The sequence below is a fragment of the Quercus robur genome, chromosome 5 (genome assembly GCF_932294415.1).
Source record: "Quercus robur chromosome 5, dhQueRobu3.1, whole genome shotgun sequence".
Lineage (NCBI taxonomy): Eukaryota > Viridiplantae > Streptophyta > Magnoliopsida > Fagales > Fagaceae > Quercus > Quercus robur.
In genome coordinates, this window is record NC_065538.1 from 26,019,144 (window position 1) to 26,043,573 (window position 24,430).

Below are 24,430 nucleotides of genomic sequence, written 5' to 3' on the forward strand. Positions count from 1 at the left end.
CTCAATTGGATCAGATTCAGAGGAAGCTAGAAGAGAATGTGTAGCTATTCCATGACAAAAAAGGGGAGATGATGTCATAAGGGATGAAAGGGGGAATGATAGCTTGATCAGAGGGGGAGGATATTACCTAAAGGGGAGTGTTTCTACATTTTTTTTCAGTTTAAGTTGTTATATTGTATTTTGTACCCATGTTGCTTTTGTAAACTTTTACGGTTTATGTTTTTTTTTTTTGTAGGCTTTATGGTTTGTACCATGCTTTATGCAACCTCTATGTTTTTGTTAAATCAGTACTTCTATCCAAATGTCATGCATTTTCTGGTTAAGTACTGTCACTCTTGTGCCCTTGTAGGATTGTTCCTAGATGCATATACTTAGTGTATTATGCATTAGTTGAGTGTTGGGCATACAAGTAACTTGCATTGTTCTTGTTTGCTTGTATGTTCAAGTGTTCATTCCAAGTGTGAATGAGCATTGTGATCACTACCTTGTAGTGATTACTTGTTTGATCAAGCCATGGTTTGTTTCTTAACTTCATCCTTGCTTGATCATCTTATGCCTGTTTCATATGCATTTCATGTTTTCTGCATACAATGATTATGGTGTATTGTTGTGTTTCAGGAATTTCATGCTCATATGATTCAAGTGCTTCACAGTTTCTAGAATTAGGTGTGAGTGAGTTTTGCTCAACTGTTCCCAACTCATATGTTAAGTCTAGAGTCTGTTTTAGGGTTTTGTCACGGAATAGCCAAAGGGGGAGATTGTAAGGTTGAATTTAATCAACCATCTTGTTGGCTTTATTCCGTGCCAAATTTGCTTGTATTTCAGCAATTAGTAACCTTGTATTTAGGTGGGTTTGTTGTAAGGGTAGTGAGTGAAATAGAGTGATTGAATGCTCAAGAGTGTGCAAGAAAACAGAGTCTCGCGGCTTGATCTCGTGGGTGACTCGCGGCTGCAAGCCGCCAGAAGCAGCACACGTGCCAAGCATGCCAGAAGTCGAAGCGTCATGCTAGCTGGAGCACTACAGGACAAAATAGGACAACTGGTCGTTCTGTTATCGCGCGGCTGGATCTCGCAACTCAGTTAAGCCGCAAGTCCAAGCTGCGAGCCACCCCTGTTTTGAAAAACCTGACGTTTCACATTCTTTTCTCACCCCAGTATAAATACCCCTCATACCCACAAAAGAATAAGAGCTTCCAGAGAGAATTTTGAGAGAGAAACCCTAGAGTAAAACAAGATTGATTCATCTACAATCTTTACATAAGAGTCTCTTCAAATTCCTCAACTCTCTTCCTCTCCATTGTTAAACCTTTGAGAGGCATTTTACCAAAACATTTTCTCACCATATCCATTACTGTAAGAGGGCTGTTTGGTGTTCTGGGAAGCAGTTAGGAAGGAACCAATTTACATTGGTTGATGCTATGGTCAAGTAGCGAAATCCGGGAAGCTAGAAAAGAAATAGGTTCGGCGCAACCTTGTTGGAGCAAGAAGCTTGGAGGGCTTAGGTGCACTGGGTAGATTAGGCTTGGAGGGTCTATTGCTATCCATGTATCCCAACTACATTTTCTAGTGAATTACTTATCGCTTGGAGGGCGGCGAAGAGGTTTTACGCCGAGGGCTTCGATTTCCTCTTCGATAACACATCGCGTGTTGTCCTTGTGTTTGCATCTTCCTTCCCTTTTATCTTTGCCTTTTATTATCTGCTGTGGGTTGTGATTTTAATTTGTCTTAGATTGTTTTCCAATTCTGTTTTATAGCTTTTGTTCATTTTTCGCACACTAGTTGTTTGACATAAACCTTGAATTGGTTAATTTGTAAATTGGGGGTCTAAACGTTCAAGAGTGTTTTTACACTATTTGAACTTTCATTATTCTCAAAGTAAAACTGAATCTACTATGAAAGAATTAAAGTTTACACAATAGCGACTTAGACCACTAACATCTTATTACTACCTCGAGTAAGAAACTTACTACCACGACCACGTGACAGTTCCGAGTCCACGGACTACTTCATTCTTGGATTCCTAGCAAGTACAAGCACTCCCGCTTGTGTATCCCTAAGCTCTTGAAAGTAGCAACTGAATTCGATCACCAAGTTCTTGACATAATCTTGAATTTTGGAAACCCTAAATATGTGTGAAGGCAACCACCTCTTGATCTCATAAAAGATTCACACACACACACAGCATAAGGAGCCACCTAAAACGTGGTTAGGGTTTTTCCTTTTATACCTAGGGCAAAAAATAAAACCCTACATGTCAAACAGGCTTGGGCTGAGCTAGAAAATTCTACAGAAAAACAATCTGCACGAGTTTCGATCGAGCCAGGCAGATTTATACAGTAAATTCTGCAGCAACTCGATTCTAACTTTACATAAAAAAACATATACTTTGAGCAAGCCTAAACAAGACTAAAATGTTTTGATCATGGTTTGCTAACATTACAAAATAAAGTTTCAATACATTAGTTCCTAATTCCTTAGAACCTAACAGACTCTTTTGGTTAGCTCAAGAAGCTTTTAGTGACCGAAGACTCTAGGGTGTTAGAAAAATTTTCTAGCTGGTGAAAATATTCCCTATCATTTTTAATTATACCGATCATATCAAAGTAAAATAACTTTTACGCACACACTAATTACTATGTAGTCAAATAAAATGGTTGCTATTTCTCAGAGTTGATTTTGATTGTACCGATCATATCAATGGGAAATAATTGTTACAAACACGCTAACTATGCAGTCAAACAAAATGGTTGCTGTTTTTCAGAGTTCAGACCTCCACCTTAGCTTATATATTCCCATTTCTACTTGTTTAATTTCAATCTCAGTGGTGTTATCTATGTGATTTGCATTTTTCGTTAACTTAACAATGCTTGACACACACTTGTCATCAAAATTCATGTTTTCTAATTAAAAAAAGGAAAAAATTGCTATAAATTATTAGTGAAGACAAGATTACTCAGAAAACTTTGCTTTTACTTTCTTTCTAAAACTAGGAAACTGAAACCCACGACTGCATGTTAACTTTAAAGCCAATCTTTGAAAACACACTGAAGATTTTGTAGAAGTAAGCTACAATCATTTATTTTACTGAAACCTCCGTATATGTTGTATGTGCTTCCTCTTATTTAATTATTAAAAATATTATGGGACTTCGAGAATTTTTTGGCTGCCCCTATATTATTGACAAATTGTTTCCGCACAATGACTAGGACCTATCATATGTTAGATTCCAATTTCATAATTATATAGGACGTGTTTGAACGTATATAATTTTTACCTTTTTTTTTTTTTAACAAGATTCCAACTTAAATATTACAGAACTCATTTAATTATATTTTAGCCAAATCCCAGTATTTTGAAACCATTTTCAATTCGTATTAACCTTTAAAATCTCCAGAAAGTATCGATTAAACCATAAGACTTTTGGTATATTTTTGTTAATGGCATGTCTTAGTCAGTTATTCTCGCGGTTCAGATAAAATTAGGATTGGCGGATTGCCACATTACTGAAAGCATGGTTCTTAAAGAAAATAGCTAATCTAAACAGACCAAACACACATTAAAAAGGTGTGGTAACTTTCATTATGTCAATATTCAATAATCTACAACAAGAAGTCCTCAATTTCATGCAATCACAACCGTTTATAAGTTGACTTCACACTTAATTAATTCGTCATTGCCATCACCGGCCAAGAAAATTCTCAGGAAGTGGGGGGTAAAACAATCACAGCAAATTGAAATTCCAATCATCCGGAAATTCATCATTGCCATCCTCAAATAGCCAGCATGATAAAAGTCCATCCACAACAAACACTTACATCCAAAAGTGTTTAATGCTTTGATCAATAATCCTAGATATGTCCAAAGTGGGACCTGGCAGGACACATTAGCCCACCACCATACATGTGTGAAATGTGCACCAGCCACCCATCTCTGAGTTAGAATAAAGATCCATTATTTTTTTTTTTTTTTTTTTTTTTGCAGCAATAAAGATCCATTATTAAGCCATGCAACTCTTACAGAGAAATTAAGATGCAACAACTTTTTTCCCTTTTGCCACAAACCCTAATATACCAATTCAGACCTACATATGATCCATTTCTATATATATGATCTCTTCTATTCACGGTTTCCACATTCCTTTTCACTCCTAGGGCTAGCTAGATCTAGATTCTCCTTGCTTAATTTCTTTTATATATTCTTCCTTTCTATCACTTTTTCTTTTTGGTAGGTAATACTCAAAGTTGAACTTCTTGTGCCTTTGGATCATATACTACTGATTTAGAGAAATTGGGGATGAGAAGTCACTCATGTTGCGATAAGCAAAAGGTGAGGAGGGGGCTATGGTCTCCAGAAGAGGATGAGAAACTCATGAACTATATTTCAACCCATGGCCATAGTAATTGGACCTTAGTTCCAAAACATGCTGGTAATTAACTTGTTCACTTCTATATACTTTCTATGGTGATAATCTAATTAAGTTGCTCTAACTCTCATATATTTGCTTCCTTTAGACCTTAATTTGCAGGCCATCTAACCCTTAGAAATTTTCTTATTATTACAATAAGTGCAAAGGAGTTTGAAACTAGGTTCGATCTCCTTAAGAGGAGATCTGTGTATATCATATATAGATCTACAAGGTTAACCTGTATAATATTTATTTCCTAGGTTCTTCACCCCTTTTTTTCCCCTTTCCTGGATTTATGATGTAGGACTACAAAGATGTGGAAAGAGCTGCAGACTAAGATGGATAAATTATCTGAGACCTGGCGTAAAACGAGGGAGTTTCTCTTTCCAAGAAGCAGCTATCATCAAGGAACTCCATAGCATTCTTGGAAACAAGTGGTCTCAGATAGCCAAGCACCTACCTGGAAGAACAGATAATGAGATTAAGAATTTTTGGCATTCACACATAAAGAAGAAGCTCATGTTCCATGCAGTTAAGATTCCTGGGGCTTTAGCAAACTGTCCTGAAATTGACCATCCTATTAGTTCAGAGAAAGGTTTCTCCCCTCTGAATGCAAACCCTAATTTGATCCTACACTCTCAACAAGATCACTTACACCATCCAGCTCCAATCACAATACTACAAGGTTTAGTTCTTGGTGATCTTGAATTACAACATACCAACTGTTGTCCCACTTTGGTTAATTTCCCACCTCTAATCCCACCAGTACTATCAGATTCATCTTCTTATGCCACTTGGTCATCACTGGGCTATGACCAACCCCATCAACTTGCTCCCAATCAACATGATCAAAATTTCAGCAAGGGAGTCACTCCACATGATACAAGTGGCCCTATGATCAAGCCAAGTATCAAAGAAATACCTTATGATAATCCAGAATTTGCATCCAAATTCATGTCATTTGCACCTCCTTTACCACAATTACTTCACCCACCTGCTAGACTCTCATTTTCTCCATTTGGGTCTTTTTCGTTTGATCATTCACAAGTTCAATCCATCCAAATGGAGTACACTGATGCCATCATATCACCATTGCCATCATCATGTTTATTACCATCGCCATCATCATTGACAGCATCATTGTTGCCACCACTACAAAGGTGCCAATTTCTATCAACACCTAATCTTTCTTCAATCTGGGAGCCCTAGACATGGGACTACATGCCGTAGAATAAGGTGTTGTGTACAAAGGGTTTCTTCAAATATGCATAAGAACTAAGTGGAAGGAAGAATAAAGAAAAACCAAAATGTTGCTAATTCAATGCGATTTATGGAGTATTAATTGTGCTCAAGTTCTAAAATTATGTTTAGGTTCTTTGATTGTTCAACCCACATGCATGGCTTATTCCCCTGATTTGTGTATTACTTATTTCACTAGTGATCTAGTACACTACTACCACCCAGGTTTCATTGCTATTTTCAGTAAGGGCTCTCTCTCTCTCTCTCACACACACACACACACACACAGTAAGGACATCATGCGAAGACAAATTACACAATATACAGTCAAATGCCAAAGTGAAAGTGATACAGAGAGAGAGAGAGAGAGGCCGGAGGGAATATGACACTCATCTAATTAAGGACGAAGTTGTTGCAGATGAGTACGTAGTACATAACATTTGTCAACAAAGTGCAAAGCAAAAGGCTCATTGCCAGGAAAAAAAAAATCCTGTAATGGAAAAAGGTTAACCATAATCCTTTAATTATCTATTTCTTAAGGGGTTTGTCATTAATATATATACCGTTTAATTAAATTGGTACTTACGAACTTGATATAAGGGATCTACATATAATGCATGCATGTTTTATATGTATATTTATCTACTATTAGTATTAGGGGTATATTGATGACATGCCCCTTAAGAGAATGATGACAAGTTCGTAGTTCAGCTTATCATATTGAGGAAAAGAAAAGGAAGGAAAGGAGGATTAGTGAGGTGAAATCAGCCGTGGAGAAATGGGTACAGTCACTGTTGGTTGGTGAGGATGATGATGATGAGTAATGTTGTCAGATCTAAAGCAAATAAAGCTTGTTGTTGAGGATGATGACGAGTTCTATTCTCTTTTTTTTTTTTTTTTTTTTTTTTTGGTAGAAAGTTCTATTCTCTTTTATTGGTGCTTTTGGGTTTTGGATTTCTATTTTCTAGGGATATCGGTTTGGAGGACCTTTTTGATGGGTTCCTTTAAAATTTGAATGAGAAATTTGTGAATACAACTTTTTTGCTATAATTTTTGCCACAATTATGACATGTACAATTATAATTAAATGGAGAAAATATAGTAGATCTATGTAGAAATAATTGTTCACCGATATAATCACAATATATGTTATCAAATTGTGATGAATGATACGGTACTAGAAGAATTGAATTTGAATATAACATCAGCTTATATTTTGAGTTGGGAAAACAAGGATTTTTCAGCTAAAGTGAGCGTTTGGGGAGAGCTGAAAGTTGCGTTTCACTCCTGCGTTTTCATGCCTTTTTTTTTTTTTTTCCTCTGCACGTGAACAGTAAAATCACTGTGCAGTGGACAAAAACACTATTCACGCACTATTCATGTACTGTTTATGGGTCCCATGATACTATTCACACATTTAAAAATTATTTTGCTACAGTGTTTTCAGTTTTCAGTTTCAGTAACAATAAGTTCAATCTAAACGGACCCAAAAAGTCCCAACAAATGTTGAAGGAGTGTAGCAATGATGCTTTTTTGGGGCAAGCCAACTACAAAGAAAAAAAAAACGTTTGTTTGTTTTGTTACTTTGATTTTTTTTTTTTTAAGTGATGCTGTTTTTGGATGGGTTAAAGGCAGAAATATGACAGAACGAAGGACCTGCATTGTTGTGATACTCAATAGCATAAATTGTAAGTTTTGAAAATTGAGAAACCAATTTAAAAGCAATCTCAAACTTAAAGGGTGTAAAGTGCATTTTATCCATTTCAAAAAAAAATAAAATAAAATACAAAAACAAATACTCAAGAGCTCTAATTAAAGTGTTATGTATTAGCATTATGAATAGGAAAAATATGAAGAATTATAGTTAAGGTAAAATCGATATGTATCAATTCATGTAATTCAGTCCTTTATCGCGAGCTAGATGATAAACACTTAACTACATACACACACAGGCCTAATAAGGGGGAGAGGAGAGGACCATCACAAACGATATATACCTTTCATTTTAAGTAGATCTAAGTGCCTATTTGGCATTGATGCATGTGGGAAATAGAGTTTTATCTATAGAGTTTTAGCAGTAGATTTATTTCTGATATATATCATATATGTGTTTATTAGGCATTGTTGTAAAAGTTGGTTTAATTGTAAAGCTTTTACAATATAGAGTTTTAATTGAAAACCTTTTAATGTTTCAAGTGTTTGGAAAATTACGATAAACTGTGTTTTATAATTCTGAATTTAAAAAGCATAATAATAAATTGTAGAGCTTTTTGAATTTCAACTTTAGGAACCCACTTAAAACTCTTTAGCTAGCTAAACATTTAACAATTTTTGCCAAACACGCTCATTGCACTTTAATTGAAAAGCTCTTTAACGTTTTGGATGTTTGGCAAATTACGATGACTAGCGTTTTAAAGTTATGGATTTATAAAACATAAACAGTGAATTGTAGAGCTTTTTCTTCTTAAAAGCTCTAAAATTCAACGTTAATAACATAAAGTTGTTTATTAGCTTTAAATAGCCCCTTAAAACTTCTAAGTGAAAATTTCTGCTAAAAGAGCTTTAAAGATCTCAAAGTACTTTTCTGATAGTGTAACACCATATATATGAGAATATATGCAAAGTGCTATTATGGCCAACATGAAGCAATAAACCTGGTCTACACACACCAGTGATACCCATTTCAATATTAATCATAATCTTTCATTACTGATATGTCACCTAAGAAAAAGGTTTCAACACAAGTACTTCTTACATAATCACGCCCATTCCAATACTATTTCTACCATGAACTCTTAGACAATGAACTTTTAATTTCATATATAAGAGGGGGGGTACAGCAAAATTCAAAGTGTTTTTATCCACATTCTTCTTAAAGAGTGTTGAGTCTCAATAGATAAGAACATTTTGTAATGTTTGATATCTCAAAACCATGCAACATTAATATTTGAAGGAGACCACCGCCTTTACAGATTCCGTCCCTCATATACCCAGAACGGCATGGCATACTAACCGTGCATGTTTTATCTCAGAAACACAAAAGCAAAAGTTGGCCATGGTCCCTAAATGCAATCACATGCAGTGGACATAATTATTATTCTGATATATGCATTACCACAAATTAAGGATATACTAGCCAATTTCATGCCTACGTTATCTAAAGTCTATCTCATAGATAATATATTTGCACGACTGGACTTCCAATTCCAGGTAGACACATTGGAATTGAAGGTTGTTCTATGCAGTACTTAGCTTCCTTTTTTCTGAATGGTTGAACTACGATGCATTTTTTTTTTTAATGCTTAAATCAATCAATGTAGTACTTGGAAATTGATTGCTTTAAGTAGAGTTCAAAACCAAAAAAACAAAAAACAAAAAACAAAACAAAAACAAAAACAAAAAAAAAAAACAAAAAAAAAAAAAAACAAAAACAAAAAAGTAAAAAATCTTATTGTTAATGGGACAAAGTTTGGTTATAATCGATAACTACAATTTCTACTAAAAATATTAACATGAATACATATTTTAAAAATCTAATCGTTAGAGTGCATGTTCTTTATGTTATTAACATGCATATCAAATTTTGTGCCAACCAAATATTATTCACTATTTGTCTATAAATTTATTTTTTATTTATAATTTTAAATTACAAAAACTTGAAATTTAAATATTTAATTGATGACATAACTATTAATTTTTAATATTCTATAAATTTTGCAAGTATAAAGAATATAAGAAGAAAATGTAATTCAATGATGAATTTATCAAAATTCATATTAATAAAAAGATATTGGATAGAGTTGCAGCCAATAGCTACAACTAAATTTGTAGCCAAACTTTGTCATTTTCAAAATTTAAGTCCGATAAAAAAAATTAAGTTATAATTATTGGCTACATCCAAATTTGTATCTAAACTTTGTCGTTGTTAATTTTAAGATGATTAACAGCGAAAGTTATGAACAAAGACATAAAGCCTAAAACTTTCCTCTTTTTGCTGGGTGGTTTAGTTTTGTAATTATGGCAAGTGATTCTAAATTATTATGATCCTTAATCATTTTTAGGGTAATCATGTTGAGAAGACTTGGAAGTTAGAAGTAAAACGTCTCTAAGGTTGATGAAATCAGAGACGTTGATTAGACAACACTGATGAATCCATTGGTTAAATGGTGGACGGATTGGGTGAATGTCTACAAAAACATAGGAGAGTTTGGAAGGTTACTGATGCAGAACCAGCCTAACTGCTTCGATGATTAAGCTAATGAAGTATTCTAGTAGACCAAATCTAGTGAAGGTGAAGTAATTTTTCTCATACTTGTTAAAGATTTGAATTTCACTTTCCATAGACACGCTCTAGTGGAATTTCTGTTAATTGTAGACAATTTGTTATTGTGTCATAATGGGTCTATAATGAGGGGGTGTAACTAGCTCTATTACTAACAAGATTTTAGGCATGTAATTCGTGAATCTCATAATAGGGGTTAATTATTCCTATGATATCATGTTTAGGCTCAAGTGCGAGTGCAAATATTTTGTCTCACTTTTTTTGCTCCACTCTATTCTCCACCAATAAAATCTTGCCACATATATACCTACTTAATTAAATCCTATCATTATGACTTTTTTATTTTACCTACCTTAAAAAAAAAAAAAAAAAAAAAAAAAAAACAAACAAACAAACAAACAAACAAACAAACAAACACCTCCCTACCACCACCCCCAACCTTCACCCCACCAAATTTAGCTGACATCGGCTACAGGGAGAGACAAAGGCTCTGTCTTTCTCAAATCCAAATCTCTCAAATCTCTATCTTTCTTGTTAATTTATTAAAGAATATCAATTTTGGAATTGTTGGTACTAAATGTATTGAATTGTTCATGGATTCCAAATCCGTTGGGTTTTTTTGGTAGCTGATGGGATTGAGAGGGATAGTGGGATTGGCTTGGATGTCCAGCGTGGTGTAGATTGGGCAATGGTGATTGCCATGACCGGCGACTTCGAGGGCTGCAACTGCCAAGTTTGGTGGTGGTGGTAGGGTCTTTAGGGAGGTGTTTGGATTTTTTTTTTTTTTTAGTTAGGCAAAAAAAAAGGTCATAATGATAGGATTTAATTAATTAGGTGGGCATATGGCCAAATCTTATTAGTGAAGTATAAAATGAAGTAAGAAAAGTGACATAGAAGATTTGGACTCACACGAGTACTAGTACACGTCCACTTCAGCTCAACTTATTAGGCCTTGGCCTCCATTCTTGGTCATGTCTCTATATTGTTCCTTGAGTCCAGGCTTGAGGAGATCAAGAATTCCTAAGGTAAAGGCCTTTTAAATGGCCACCAAAGTCATATATATGTTTGTGATTGTGATGACATTGCATGATATGATATACATTTTTTGTCAATTTCCTCACTTGGTCGGGCAAGGGAATTTGCTAATCCAACGCATTTTAGGGCCTGCTTGGTTCAATTGTACCTTTGTTTTTAGTTTTCATTTTCAAAACTTTCTATTTAGTTTTTGTTCTCAATACCCATTTTTCCCAACTCAAAAGGAAAATCCACTTGCTTTGTTTGGCACTAGTTTTCTACTCTAGCTTGTTTTGTTTGGTCAAGATTCGAATGAAGCTCCGTTCGTAATTCCTTTTGTTCTCTTTCGTGGAGAAGCACTATTGCATGTGCATTGTGATGCAATGGCTTAGGGCCCATTTGATAGAGAAGTATAAGTAATGTTGTTTAAAATGATGTGAAAATGTGGTTTAAAAAGTGTTGTCAAAAATATGTATTTATAGTATTCATAAAGAGAAAAATGTGTTTGCTAATGTGTTTCAAATAGATATTTTGGTGTTTAGAAATATGGAGTTGTGTGTTTGGTATGTGTGTTTTTTTTTTTTTTTAAAGCTGCCACCGGTACTGTTTTGATTTAATTACACATCAGAGGAAGACAACACACACAACGATCCAACATCTCACACTACACAACACCCTCCCCTATTTCTCTTGCCTCTATTCCACATCTCTACCTCACTTTTCACTTCTCTCTTTGCAATACCAAACCAACATCTTCGATACCCATTTGCAGATTCAACTCTAAGAGTGAATCCAATCATCTTTTTCCTAAATTCACTAGGAGCAAAGGCACAACGCAAACAACAACAAGATTAGCATGTTGCATACTCTTACGTGATCTCCATCGATGCAGACAATGATTGAAGGCTAGGCTTCAACTTCCATCAGATCTCCTCCAAACGAGGCCGTAACCCTCCCTACCCCAGCAACAACCAGGGCTTTCGTCGCCGCCAAAGGCAGGAGAAGAATGTTCCACTTCACCACTGAAAATCCAAGGTCTTCCTCCAAATCCAGGTTCAGAATGCACTTTCCCCTTGATTCTTAATGGGTGTTTGTAACAAGACTGTTGGTTTACTCCATTTTTATCTGCAATACCCACCATGGAAATCATCAACAGATGCTGGGTTTGAATATCCGTAATAAATGATCTCATCTTTTGTGATGATTGATTTGGCTTCATAATCTCACCTTACACGAGGTCTAATTTTTATAACCAAAACTCACCTAAAAGATAGACCCTTGTAATGTATGTTGTGGTACAAGATTTGGGTGTTTTTGTTTAGGAAAGAGATAGGTCTTATGGGTTTCAGTGTTATGGTGTAAAATATGGGTGTTTTTGTTTAGTGAAGAGGGTTTGGTATTTTTTCCTTTTTTATTTTTAGTTTGAACTTCTACTTTATTGTCAATGTCAATAAAAATTCATTAGGATTGGGCTACCTATTGACAGTTACTTGCAAGTGATGTGTATATATTGCTAGCAGTGTACTTTGTTACTTGCACATAGTTTATATTGCCTTATCAATAAATAAAGAGGAATTTGGTATATTTCATTACATACCTTTGGATTATATCAACATCAGTCATGTTTATCATTGGCTTTATATACTCTGTTTTCTTTCAGTTTGCATTATGGCACTATGTGGCACTAGTTTCTATTATGGAACCTTGCTAATTTTATTTAGTATGTTGCTTATTTCAGTTATTAAATCATATTATGTGAGCTACCTCCCAAACAACCTATCTCTAACATTACACCTCTACAAGATTCACTCAGTCTTCTCTTCAGGTCTGTTGCACTTCTTTGGTTTACATTTATTTATATAAATATATATATATATATATATAATTGTATCTGAGGTCCTCATATCAAATACATATGGATTGATCGGTATATGGATTGAAAATTATATAATGAAAACAAGATGGGACAGGAAAAAGGTTTGAAATATTTTTTATATGCTACCATGACCGTGTGCCTTTGACATGATTATTCTTAAAGAGGGAAGTCCACCTTTATTGGTCCAAATGGTAAGACACCACCTTGTATACTAACACAGAAAGGTGTTGATCTATGGTATTCTTTATGGTTATCTAAGCTCCTTTTGTATAGACCGTAATTGCTCTTTTTGTTTGGGTAAGTTGTAGACCCTTGTAGTTGTTTTGATGTTGTAAGTTTTAGAGATGTTGTACTTATATTGATGTTAAACTGCTGTTGGGTGTGTTCTGAACTATTTTCCACTGCTTCATTTGTCGTTTTTGTCTAGTTGTTGTACCCTATTACTTTTATCAATTTACAGGAACTCATGCATGATTGATTTACCAATCTGGTTCTTACTTTTGCACGTGATTGATTCAATATAGTTTCTCAATAATTTGAATTTTAGCTAGATTGTGTTTCATAAATTGTTCTTTCCTTGCATCATGTGTCATTTTATGAAAAATAATAATTTTTCCTAGTTTCATGTTGAAGTTAAAGCTAAAATTTTATATGGAAAATAACTAAACTTATGGTTGAAAGGTTAATATTAACCTTACAATTAATTGACTGCATAGTTGTTTAGAAAACCATCTTTATTGTTTGTTTTTATAATTGCTATGTTGTTTATGTAGGTGTAAGGGCTATTTTTAGTATGGGGGGATGATCTTGTACAAATGAATTAATTTTAATGTTTCTGTGTAACTTTGTGTGTGTTTTCCATTAAAGTTTAATTTAATTTGCTTTAGTATTGGAGTAAAGTGACCAACTAACCAACCTTGAATTGGGGAGATTGTCTAAGATTGCTTGTTTATAATGGCTATCATAGAAAATAACCAACAATCAATCTATCAACAAATGCTGGATTCATAAAAGATCTTTTTCTACATAGTGATGGAATCAGAAATGATCTTTTTACATTGGAAATACATGTTACCTCGTTGCTTCTTTTGGACAAAACACTTTATATAATACATATTCCAATTGTGGGATGATAACCTATGTAGTGAACTCGTGGCTATGTGCAATCCTTTATACTTTGATAGCACAATGAATTTAATGCTCTTTCGTCTCTTTTGCAAATATCGGAAGCTAGACATACTGATATTGACGACAGGCTTAAGTTTCGAAATGTGAACTACTTGTGTGGCATCCGAGCAAGTGTCAGGATTTTGGATAAGCGAAATGAGAATCGCTACAGGCTCTACCAATGTTGTTCAATATCAATGTCGTTTTTTTGAATGGTGTATTCTATTGAATATGCCATTGTCATATGCGAAGGATTTCCTATAACTACAACTAGAGCTGTGTGTATTGCAAGAGGAATTAAAGGTCATGCATGAGATGGTCCAACCCATTGTTGAGACGAAAAGAACGGTGAAGATTATGTTCATTGGATGGTACTTGCTATGTGTGGTTGTTGCACTACTGCTCATTATCTCAACGGTGTCAAAGAAAGTAATACGCTACCCACGAAGTGTATCCTTGCTACGCATATTTCCCTACGGTTTTTTAACATAGCGGCCTCTTTTATTTTGCTACTACTACCCATATGTATGTTTAAACTGTTCGCATAAACCTGTTTAGCAACTACTCCAGTATATATGAAACATATTAGCTTCTTATTAATTCCACGGACTATTTTCTGCAATTAGCATCATTGATACAACTTCTATTATTTATCTACAGAACAACTATATAGCTAAATATGGGAAGTCAAGAAATAATTTTTCTGTTATCCCTTTTTTTTCTACTCGTATCAAATACAGAAAAACACAAAAAAAAAACTATCTTCAGACGAAGTTTTCTATCGAAACTATCTATTATACATATTAAAAGATGAGGATCTTCACAATTACAGGATGCATACAATAATAACATGTGTCCTTTTGTGAATGCATACACTAATGGTGGATTCACCTTTTCTAAAAAATAAAGGAGCATACAATATACAAGAGTGTAAAATGACTTCATCTTCTATCATATCTTCTTTTTTTTTTTTTCTTACAAGACTACTCTACCCGATGCATACAGCAGCACCTGATGCACGCAATAACAGCACATGATGCACATAACAACACCACCTGATGCGCATAGCAGTAGCAAACTCAATCCATAATTGATGATATATTTAAATGCAAGAAAATGCGAAGCAGCTAATGAGAAAAATAGCCAAAACAGTTGATGATGATCGATGAGATACAGAAGATATGTTGTGCTTTCATGAAAATCACTCATTACATGATGTACTAGTATGAGCCTGCAACAACACTCATTATATGAACAGTTCTATATTAATATACGTATATGAATAGCTCTATAGTTATATACATATACAAATTGCAAAATTCAAGTCGTTTATTCTAATAGAATAAATAACAAAGATCCAAGCTTGAGCAAAGTAAGCAACTCAATTAGTTAAATCATTTAAATAAAAAGAGAAAATACAATTAGGTTTACATGTTTTTTGTGTTTAAAGCATGGCAAGCCAACTCTACAATGGTGAGACTTAATGATACCCCCACCTCCCCCCCCCCCCCCCTCCCACACACCAAAAAAAACAATAAATTTTCACAGAAAATGACAAAAGTTTAGGATTGGACAAAAGTTGCAACCTACCAACAAAAGACAGTTTCCTTGATGACCATGATTTGATTCTGCCTTGAATTTTATTAATAAGTGGCTGACAGTCCTTCAACCTTAATCTGCCAGAGATAAGAGGTAATTCCAAGTATCTAAATACATAAAAAGTCAAGAGCCATAACATAACACATAACCAACCCACCCCCCCAAAAAAGACAATACTTAATGCAGTCATGCAAATTCTCTATGCAGGTCCACTAAAGACTTAGGCTGTGTTTGTTTCAACTGTAAAGAAAATTGGGAAAACAATGTACACCATGCTTGCTATTTAGGATGGTCTAAAGATTCAATCAAACGATAAATTATTTACGATGCAAGAAAAGGCAGAAAAACAGAAAAAAAAAAAAATGAAATGCAAGGGAGAAGAAGAAACAAACTTGTTTCAATCAAACTCAAGAACGGTTGCCTATGTACTCTGCCCACATAGTTGTTGTGATTTCATCTCGAAACTGGGACATGGCTTGTTGTGCCGAGGACTAAAGGCTTCCTCGTTCCCACCACCTTCAACTCTTACACCACCCGAGGTACTTGCATCGCCAGGTTCCACGTCTTATCCTTCTCATGCATGAAACATTTCATCGGAGTGGCTATACATGCGGATAAAGTTGTGCAACGCACAACAAGCGGTGACAATTAGTTGTTGTCTAGACTGTGAATAGGAGTACATGTCATTAAGAATCGGGAACCTCACCTTCAGCACTCCAAAACACCGCTCAATGACCATGTGGAGTGAGGAATGCTTGTAGTTAAATAGCTCCTGTGGAATTCTAGGTTGTTTGGTAGAACCTCTGAATTCTTATGCATGATATCTGATTGACTTGTGCGGTAGGAGGAATGCAAAACCAATGGCATATCCCGAATTAACAAGATATTATAAGCCTGCAACAACACAGAAAAGAGACTTAACACAAATAGTAATTAACACTATAACAACATGAATAATTGCATTAAACAGGGTATATATAGTGTTCACCTCTAGGCAGCCAAGAGAATTGAAATCCCGGATCGCCAAAGGCCTCTGCATCACCCGCGAATCATGAGCACTACCCTCTCAGCCAACATGCACATACTTAAACCTCATGTCAAAATTGCATGCACACATAATAGTCTGGGAAATGTCACTGGATCTATCCCGGTAGGCGGTACTTTTACAGGCCGGTGCATGAGCATTGATGTGTGTACCATCAATAGCTTCTACGCATTTCTGTTGACAAAGCATACATATCAACTGACTAGTCATAAGGTAAGAAAAGCATAAATTAATAATCGAAATAAACAATTTCCATTGACCGCCACAGTATGAAATGAACCCCCTACTAATAAAAGAAAATCACATTTTGAAGTTTCATTGAACCTACGTTTGGTGGAAGCAACTAGTAACAGTTGACTCAAATACAAAATTTGATCCCTTACATAACAGGAATATGAACATCTGCTAACACTATTGGGGTTTCAGTCTTCACTACTCAGTAAAACCTTCTACATTTGTTACTGCATCTGTAATTGAAGAAACCTACTCAAATATAAGTACATAGTCTTATATAATAAAAATTCGTTATAGTCCCAAACGGATAATAGTCATTCTAAAATTGATCTGAAAAAATTAAAAATCTATCCACAGCTTAACCAACTCCCATCTATACCAACTCAGTAACTTGACATAGTTGATGTAACAAGCAGATTTTGACATGATAGAGCAAAAAAGAACAAAGTTTGGGAGTTCTTATTCAATCACAATGCACACCATCAAAAAATTCACAAACACATTCTTTTTAATACAATCAAACATAAATGAATACTAAATATAAGACCAACCAAATTATTCTCTGACCCTAGGGCCCATATTATTACAACATGACAAAACTACTAACCATATCATTATTAACTCCACCCCTAAGGAAAAAAGAGCATATATATATATATATATATATATATATGGGTGGGTTACAGATGATGTAATTTTAAGCAATATTACATAAACATAAGATTTCGTACTCAAAAATTGCCACTACTGGACGCATAACAAATTTAGTGTCAATTGGATGTTATTTACTATTCAAAGCAGAATGGGTATAAGAAGAATAACTACCCTCTACTAACAGTATCATCCTATGTACATATTTGTCTCAATTTATAACTTGTCATATCATCAAAGACATCTACAATAGAGATGTATTCATACCTCAAACCATAGGTAATACTTTGTATTTCCACGAAGATGATGTGGGAGCTCAATTGCATTCCGATCAGTCCTTATTATGAGGTGTCCCAACGAGTGAATCACCTATAACGCCCGATAGAATCTCCGTTGAATTGTTTCTAGTGAATGCTAAAACCGATTTGAAAATGACCCTCATATCAGCATTATGACCTAAAATATATAGAGCAATGCCAGTGAACTCTTGAATAGAGACAATTCTGGTGTCCTCTTCTAATAAGTGCAGCCTTTTCAACTCACTGCACAAATGCAGGAACACATGCTTGGCCATGCGAAATGTATTATAACATATCTGTGGATGTCCGTCAAGTGTCTCCTGCACGTATGACTTCCCAAATAGAGCACTACTGCACATCGGAGTCTTCAAATATTGTGTTTGGATGTAGTCAGCACAGATGGCAACGTAGGCTATCATTATTTCGTGTTCAACGTCACTAAGTTCATCATCTATGTTGCGGTCAGCCATAGTGGAATCATAACTGCATGGTGATAGACATTGTCAGCAATTGATGAATTAATAATAAAATTAGGCAAAAAATGTCTTTTAAACAGCAAGCAACTATAAAGGAATTCAAACCATCAATTACACATATGAAATTTCACATTTACAAATTTTGCACTTATTGGCATCCTCTACTATTCACAAATATCATAATTGTTTTACCAATTGATCACATAATCTCAATGTACATTATATATATATATATATATATATAGAGAGAGAGAGAGAGAGAGAGAGAGAGAGAGAGAGAGAGAACAAAGAGAAAAAATACACAAACCCAAAAAAAGAAGTAAAGCCACAATGAATCTGGATAGCTTCCATTAAACAAGACTTTGCACATCTATATATTACCTTGTCCCTTTTGTTCAAACAGTGAACATATCCCCATGTACGTATTAAGAACTTAATAAGAAGAGTGTAAAAGCTAATAATTCTTCCGAACCTTATCTTCTGTTTTTGTCTAACTTGATCAGATTCATTAGATATATATTTTTCCCTAAAGCTAATTATACGCCCTAAGGAACTTCTTTCTGCCGACAGAATGACATTCTTTAAATCACATTGATGTACTTGTTATGAAGAAGCAAAGACCTTTATGCTAGCCAAAGTCCAAAATAGAAGAGGTCCAATTAGACAAACTTATAAAAAACAAAAACCATGGAACCTTTCTAAAGAAAAGCCCTTTGGAATTGCCTCTAGCATATAAAACCTACGAGCAACTGACCCCACCAGGTAGAAGTAGTTGATAGGTAATCCATGAGCATTCACCCCTAATAAGCTTAGCAGTTTATACTCATGCCACATGAGGAATGGTACCTTGTCCATCGTCCTAGTAGAGTTGTATTCTCAACAAAAATAAGAAAACATTTTACTGGAATATTCTATGTAATTAACAAATATTGCTATCACTTATTGCGACTAAAATAGGGCCTTTGAAATGCAATACAAAACGTATTGGGACCTATCAACACCTCAACTTCGAACACAACTTGCTTGGCTCTCAACAGGATCCACCAATAGTGCTGATTAGGGATAAATTATTTTGATTTGTTGATTTGGCTTCAAAAATAACATGGGCATCAATCAATTAAGCTGAAAAACACTGATTTTTTTGGCTATGAGTGTGTGTAACCAAGTTAATACCCAGATACACATTTTTCTCTAAAATCACTTATATTGTAGCTATTTTCACCTTTTCAAGATTTCGGTGTTTGCAATTAATCTTTCCAAGAAAAGTTTGGAGCCCTTCAAAATGGAATGCACTACCTTTCAATTTTCAACACTCTTGTTTTTTCTCTAGGTTCTATGTTTACTGATTCAGCTAAACAAAAGTGCAAGTTTGTAACTTTGTGCAAAAAATAGAATTTGTGCCGAAAATAGAAATTGTGCAAAAATTGTGCATTAAAAGATAAGTCACAAGTTTTTTTATACAATAATAAGTCAGCAACACATATTGTTCTTAACAAGAGAAGGTAATAAACATAACAAACCACCAAATAGTACGATCATTAACATACATGTTCAAATATAATAACATAATTGTTCCTTAGCACAATACAATGTGCCCCACTAAACCATACAAGCAACTCAACAAAAAATGGTGGTAGTGGTAGTAAACATTAACTACTAAAATTGGAAACTCCACAAAAGCAACCCTTCAACTCCTCTCCTTCACCAACTCCCTTAGAGTAAACTAGTCACTAAATCCATCCAGCCCCATCGTCTTTCCAGCTTCATCATGATGAAAGTAACCCTGCTTTCGGGCTGATGGAGTTCGTTAAGGACCTTGAATAGGGTGAGGTCATCAACATTGTCAATAGAGTTCAGAATTGCCATGGCCTTGTCCATTGAGAAGGGATCATGCATCAGCGCAGATTCTTCGGTTTTTCAACTTTCGCTTTCCTTATCACTATGCCTTTTCCTTGACATCTCAGTGAACTCCATGATAGCATCGATGACTCTGTCAATGGACCCTCCTTTCCTATTCTTCCCTGTTGAAGTGTCAAAGTGAGCTAGCTACTTTCCTTTTGGGTTGCTACATTGCCCCATATTTGGGGGGAGGGGCAGCTCCTCTACATCACTTGGGCTATCGGGTTCAACACTGACGTGTACTCCCTACATGAGGAAAGCGGCATCCAATTCTCGCTCTTCATCATTGTTAGGGCTGGTTGGACAGAGGATATTTGTAAAAATCTGATTGTTGTGCCCGTGTTGAAGAGCCGTTCTAGCAACTCACAGTGGTCTAGCCCCTTTTTACAAAAATCTTTGCATCTAGGGTTCAACTAGAAAGAGACAACATGTGGTATACATGGGATTAGAGACACTAGTATATATGAGATTGTTTACATGAAGAATTTATGAAATGAATGGCGTGGAAATTAATTAAATGTATAACACTCACCGCCGCTGCCAGTGCCCAAGCCTCGTCACTACCTGTGACGGTGTTGGTAACAAGATCCCATCCATTCCCGTTCGAGCAATTAGTTAGGCAAACGTACGATATCTCTGCTTTAACCATTGATATTTTTGGGTTAATTGCTGTTTGTGATAGTGTTTTCCGATTCACCGGTTAAACTCATCTTGGATAATTGTTGTTGATGGCCATTTTGGAAGCCTAAGTGGAAATGAGGAGCCCAACAACGCGAACAGAAAAGAGTTGGTAAATGGATAGAAAACCCATTAAGCCCAAACGGCAAGAATAATGGATCACAAACCCATGAGATAAACAAATGGGTCTTAAGGGGGTAAATGGGCTTAAAGGAGCCCGGAAAGAGAGAAAAAGCAAACCATGGACAGTATATGATGTGAAAAAGTGAGAACGAGCCGCGGCAGGCCCAAAGTAATGAAAGTAAAGAAAGTAGGAGGTTAATGGCAAGCCCATGAGCCTCAAGGATGAGGGATAATGTAATTGGGCCAGGGAATCCTAAAGAACCCAGTAAAAGCTCATGGGAATGCAAAGTTAAGAAAATGGCCAAGGAAAGCAAATGGGCCAAGGACGCCCAAAAGAAAACAAATGGGACACAGGAGCCCGCTAGTGATGTAATAAAAGAACCAATGGCCGTACTGGGCCATTAGGAGAAGAATAAACAGCAAGCCCAAAGAGGCCCAATAGGATTAAGGCAAACAATTTCGCAGCAGGAATGATAGAGTGGTATGGCAGGAGATGGTAGCAGGAAAAATGGTGGGTTGAAGAAAGGCAAACCCCACTGTCAGGCAAGGCCCAGACCTTAAGTGGGGCAAGACATAAAGGAAAGAGGAACCAGAAACTAGTCAAAAACAGACGGCAGACTATGCAAGCCAACCACAGCAAACGCATGAGCAACAGGCAGATTTTGGACATACATGGAAGAAAGGCACGCACAAGGCACCAGACCTCACCAGCCTGTACCCAACCAATACAGGACATAGTGAGGTCATGGGTCAGAGGTAAGAGGGCATGGCTTGGCGGTGGAGAGAGGTTAAAAACCTTAATTTTGAGGTTCCTACTCGGGCCCTTTTGGGGGAAGTGTCCTACTGGGATGACATACCACCCAAAAGAAGCAAAATTGAGTTGGAACCACTAGGTGCATGCCATGAGGGACAGGGAGAGAAAAGGCACCCACACCGTAGCAGGAAAGGGTGCCACAGCAGACAAACAAACAAAATAGTTTTCTTTTGTCTGGCGATGGGAGTGGCATGCAGACGAACCAGTGGTGATTGACAAGTACACCCAAACCAGACAAAGGTAGTTAAATGCTAAAATAGTAAAACCCGGTCACGGCAGGCACTGTAAAAAAAGGCCCTTGCCGTGTGCAGGGAACAACGACTGGCACCACGGTGTAGGAATTAAAAAATCAAGAAATAGAAAACAAGTATTAAGAAAAAGAAGAAGAAAGAAAAAAGATAAGAAAGGGGAATAGAAAGGAAAGGATAGAGAGTTAGAACGGCAGGCATGCACTAATAGGTTGATTCCCTCTCTCCCTCTCAAAGTCCTGCTCTCTGTCAGAAACAAAGGGTTCTCTGGTGCACCAACCATTCAGGTTCGTTTCCCTTAAAGTGATTAATTTCCATAGCAGGATTTCACTGGGAGATTATTCACTTTGAGAAGAGGCGTTCTTCCCTTTCTGGTTTTGGTCCTGCGGATCAGACTTGATCTGATTTCTTTCTTTTTTTAAATAACCTATATATTACCCACTTGTTTCCTTTACTTTCTTTATAAAATAATTGTTGTTAAACTATGATTATCTTTTCTTAGTTAGGGATTATCTATTCATTTTGATTAAGAAGTCAAAGTACTTTCTTTTGTCTTATTATTATCACAACTGCCTGTCACGACTCATCTAAAACAGTTCTACCCGTTGTAAGCATGCTCCTGGCAAACGAGGCATAGTTTGCGCACAAGCCTGACCAAATTGAGTTACAATTGGACCCATCTCAACTCCCTTACTCAGAAATATTGGGGTCCAGTACCACAGGAGGCAGCCCAGCCCGATATAACCAAAAAGGCCCACTACATTAAATCGACGACTTCACTAGGGAGTTGAGAAGTAGATAGAGACAGAAGCCCTCACAAACAAATGCCTCCAAAGTCCAGAACAACGCGAAATATGAATGTCGTGCCCTCACAAGCAGAGTCCAGGCCAACAATGCCTTACCAACAGCAGCCTAACCAAGCGAAAGGTGCCAACGGAGTGGGGGCTGAACCCCAACCACAGCCAAGAATCCCTACTGACAATGCCAACATCTTTATTGAAGTTTTGTAGTCCCTGCAATACTCACAGCAACAAATGATGGAAGAAATCCGTCAGCTGAAAACAGACAAAACAAAGGAAAAAGGAAGCCAACATGACCCAGAACATATGACAGACAAAAAAGAGACACCAGTAGGAGGTGTCCCACAGAATGCTGAACAACGTTTCATCACTATGGCTGAAGTAGCGGCTCTCCTGAAACAAGAGAGAGCCAGAGCACCTAAGGAGAGATTCTATGCACGAAAGCCTCCTTACCCACTAAGGGTACTCAACAAACCGTACCCCAAGAGGTATAAGCCACGGGCCTTTGCACAGTACAATGGCAGGAAGGGAAGTGCAGTTAAGCACGTAAGCAAGTTCATTGATACTCTTGGCCCTTACACCGCAGACGAAGACTTATGTCTTCGAGAATTTTCCAAATCACTATGCGACCGGGCATACACTTGGTACATTGGCCTAAAGCCAGGATCAATCCCAACTTGGGATGACATGGTGGACGTATTTTGCACTAAGTACTTCCACAAAGAAGAAACAGTAATGCTTGCAACCCTGCAAGCAACCAAGCAAAGGAATAGTGAAGATTTGATGGAATACATCAAAAGATTCAGGAACATAACACTTGATTGCTATGATCATTGTGTAGAAAGAACATTGGTGAAAATGTGTATGACAAACATGATCAATGAATACAGGGCAATCCTAGAAAACTTAGAAATCTCCCAGTTTGCACAATTGTTGCAAAAGAACAGAAAAACTGCCTAGTCCGTGAAGCTAAGTTCAGACAAAAGAAACGCTCCGCAAGCTATGGCAGTATCTACTGGCGAACGGAGAAGGAAGACTGATAGGAGGGAATATGATACTCCCCTACCAATACCATGCACTTTAAAAGAATTAGATGTGCTGCTAAACAAATGGATAGCAGACGGAGTTTTCCAGCCTAATCAAGTTTCTAGAGAACCCACAAAAGAGGAGCGGAGGGACCCACGCTTCTGCCGTTTCCACAACTTCGTGCAACATCCTACCGCAGAGTGTTGGGTGCTTCGCAGATTGGTGCACCGCAGGATCAAAGAAAAGACTCTAGAACTATCCCAGCAAGAGGTTCAAAGAAACCCACTCTCAAGCCATAAAAGGAAGGGTATAGCAGCGGTAGTAATTTACGCAGATCCAAGGGAAGACGAATAAGAAAATCCAACCCTACTTGCCATAGCAATTACCACTTTACAGCGAAGCTCCAAATTCAAAATTTTGTTTGACCAGCTAGGGCTCACAGCAAAGGAAAGAAAGATAGCCACGGAGGCTCTGGTGAGCATCGCCTCCGGGAAAATCCCAGATGACAGAGCCCTCTTACAGGAGTCGACTAAGATCATTTTTAGTAATGAGGAT

At 36.4% G+C, this 24,430-nt stretch overlaps 1 protein-coding gene across 1 annotated transcript; it reads left to right on the top strand.

Moving 5' to 3' along the window:
* Window positions 1–4,172: 4,172 nt before the first annotated feature.
* LOC126729047 (transcription factor MYB26-like) lies at window positions 4,173–5,761 on the top strand. The gene is made up of 2 exons (XM_050434793.1): window positions 4,173–4,426; window positions 4,710–5,761. The coding sequence occupies exons 1-2, from the start codon at window positions 4,294–4,296 to the stop codon at window positions 5,612–5,614; spliced, it is 1,038 nt and encodes a 345-aa protein (XP_050290750.1). The 5' UTR covers window positions 4,173–4,293; the 3' UTR covers window positions 5,615–5,761.
* Window positions 5,762–24,430: the final 18,669 nt, after the last annotated feature.

Bases quoted from the DNA above. Each gene is read 5' to 3' on its own strand.
- LOC126729047 (XM_050434793.1), top strand. From the start codon at position 4,294: ATGAGAAGTCACTCATGTTGCGATAAGCAAAAGGTGAGGAGGGGGCTA. The intron at 4,427-4,709 runs GTAATTAACTTG...TTTATGATGTAG, and splicing joins CTTAGTTCCAAAACATGCTG to GACTACAAAGATGTGGAAAG.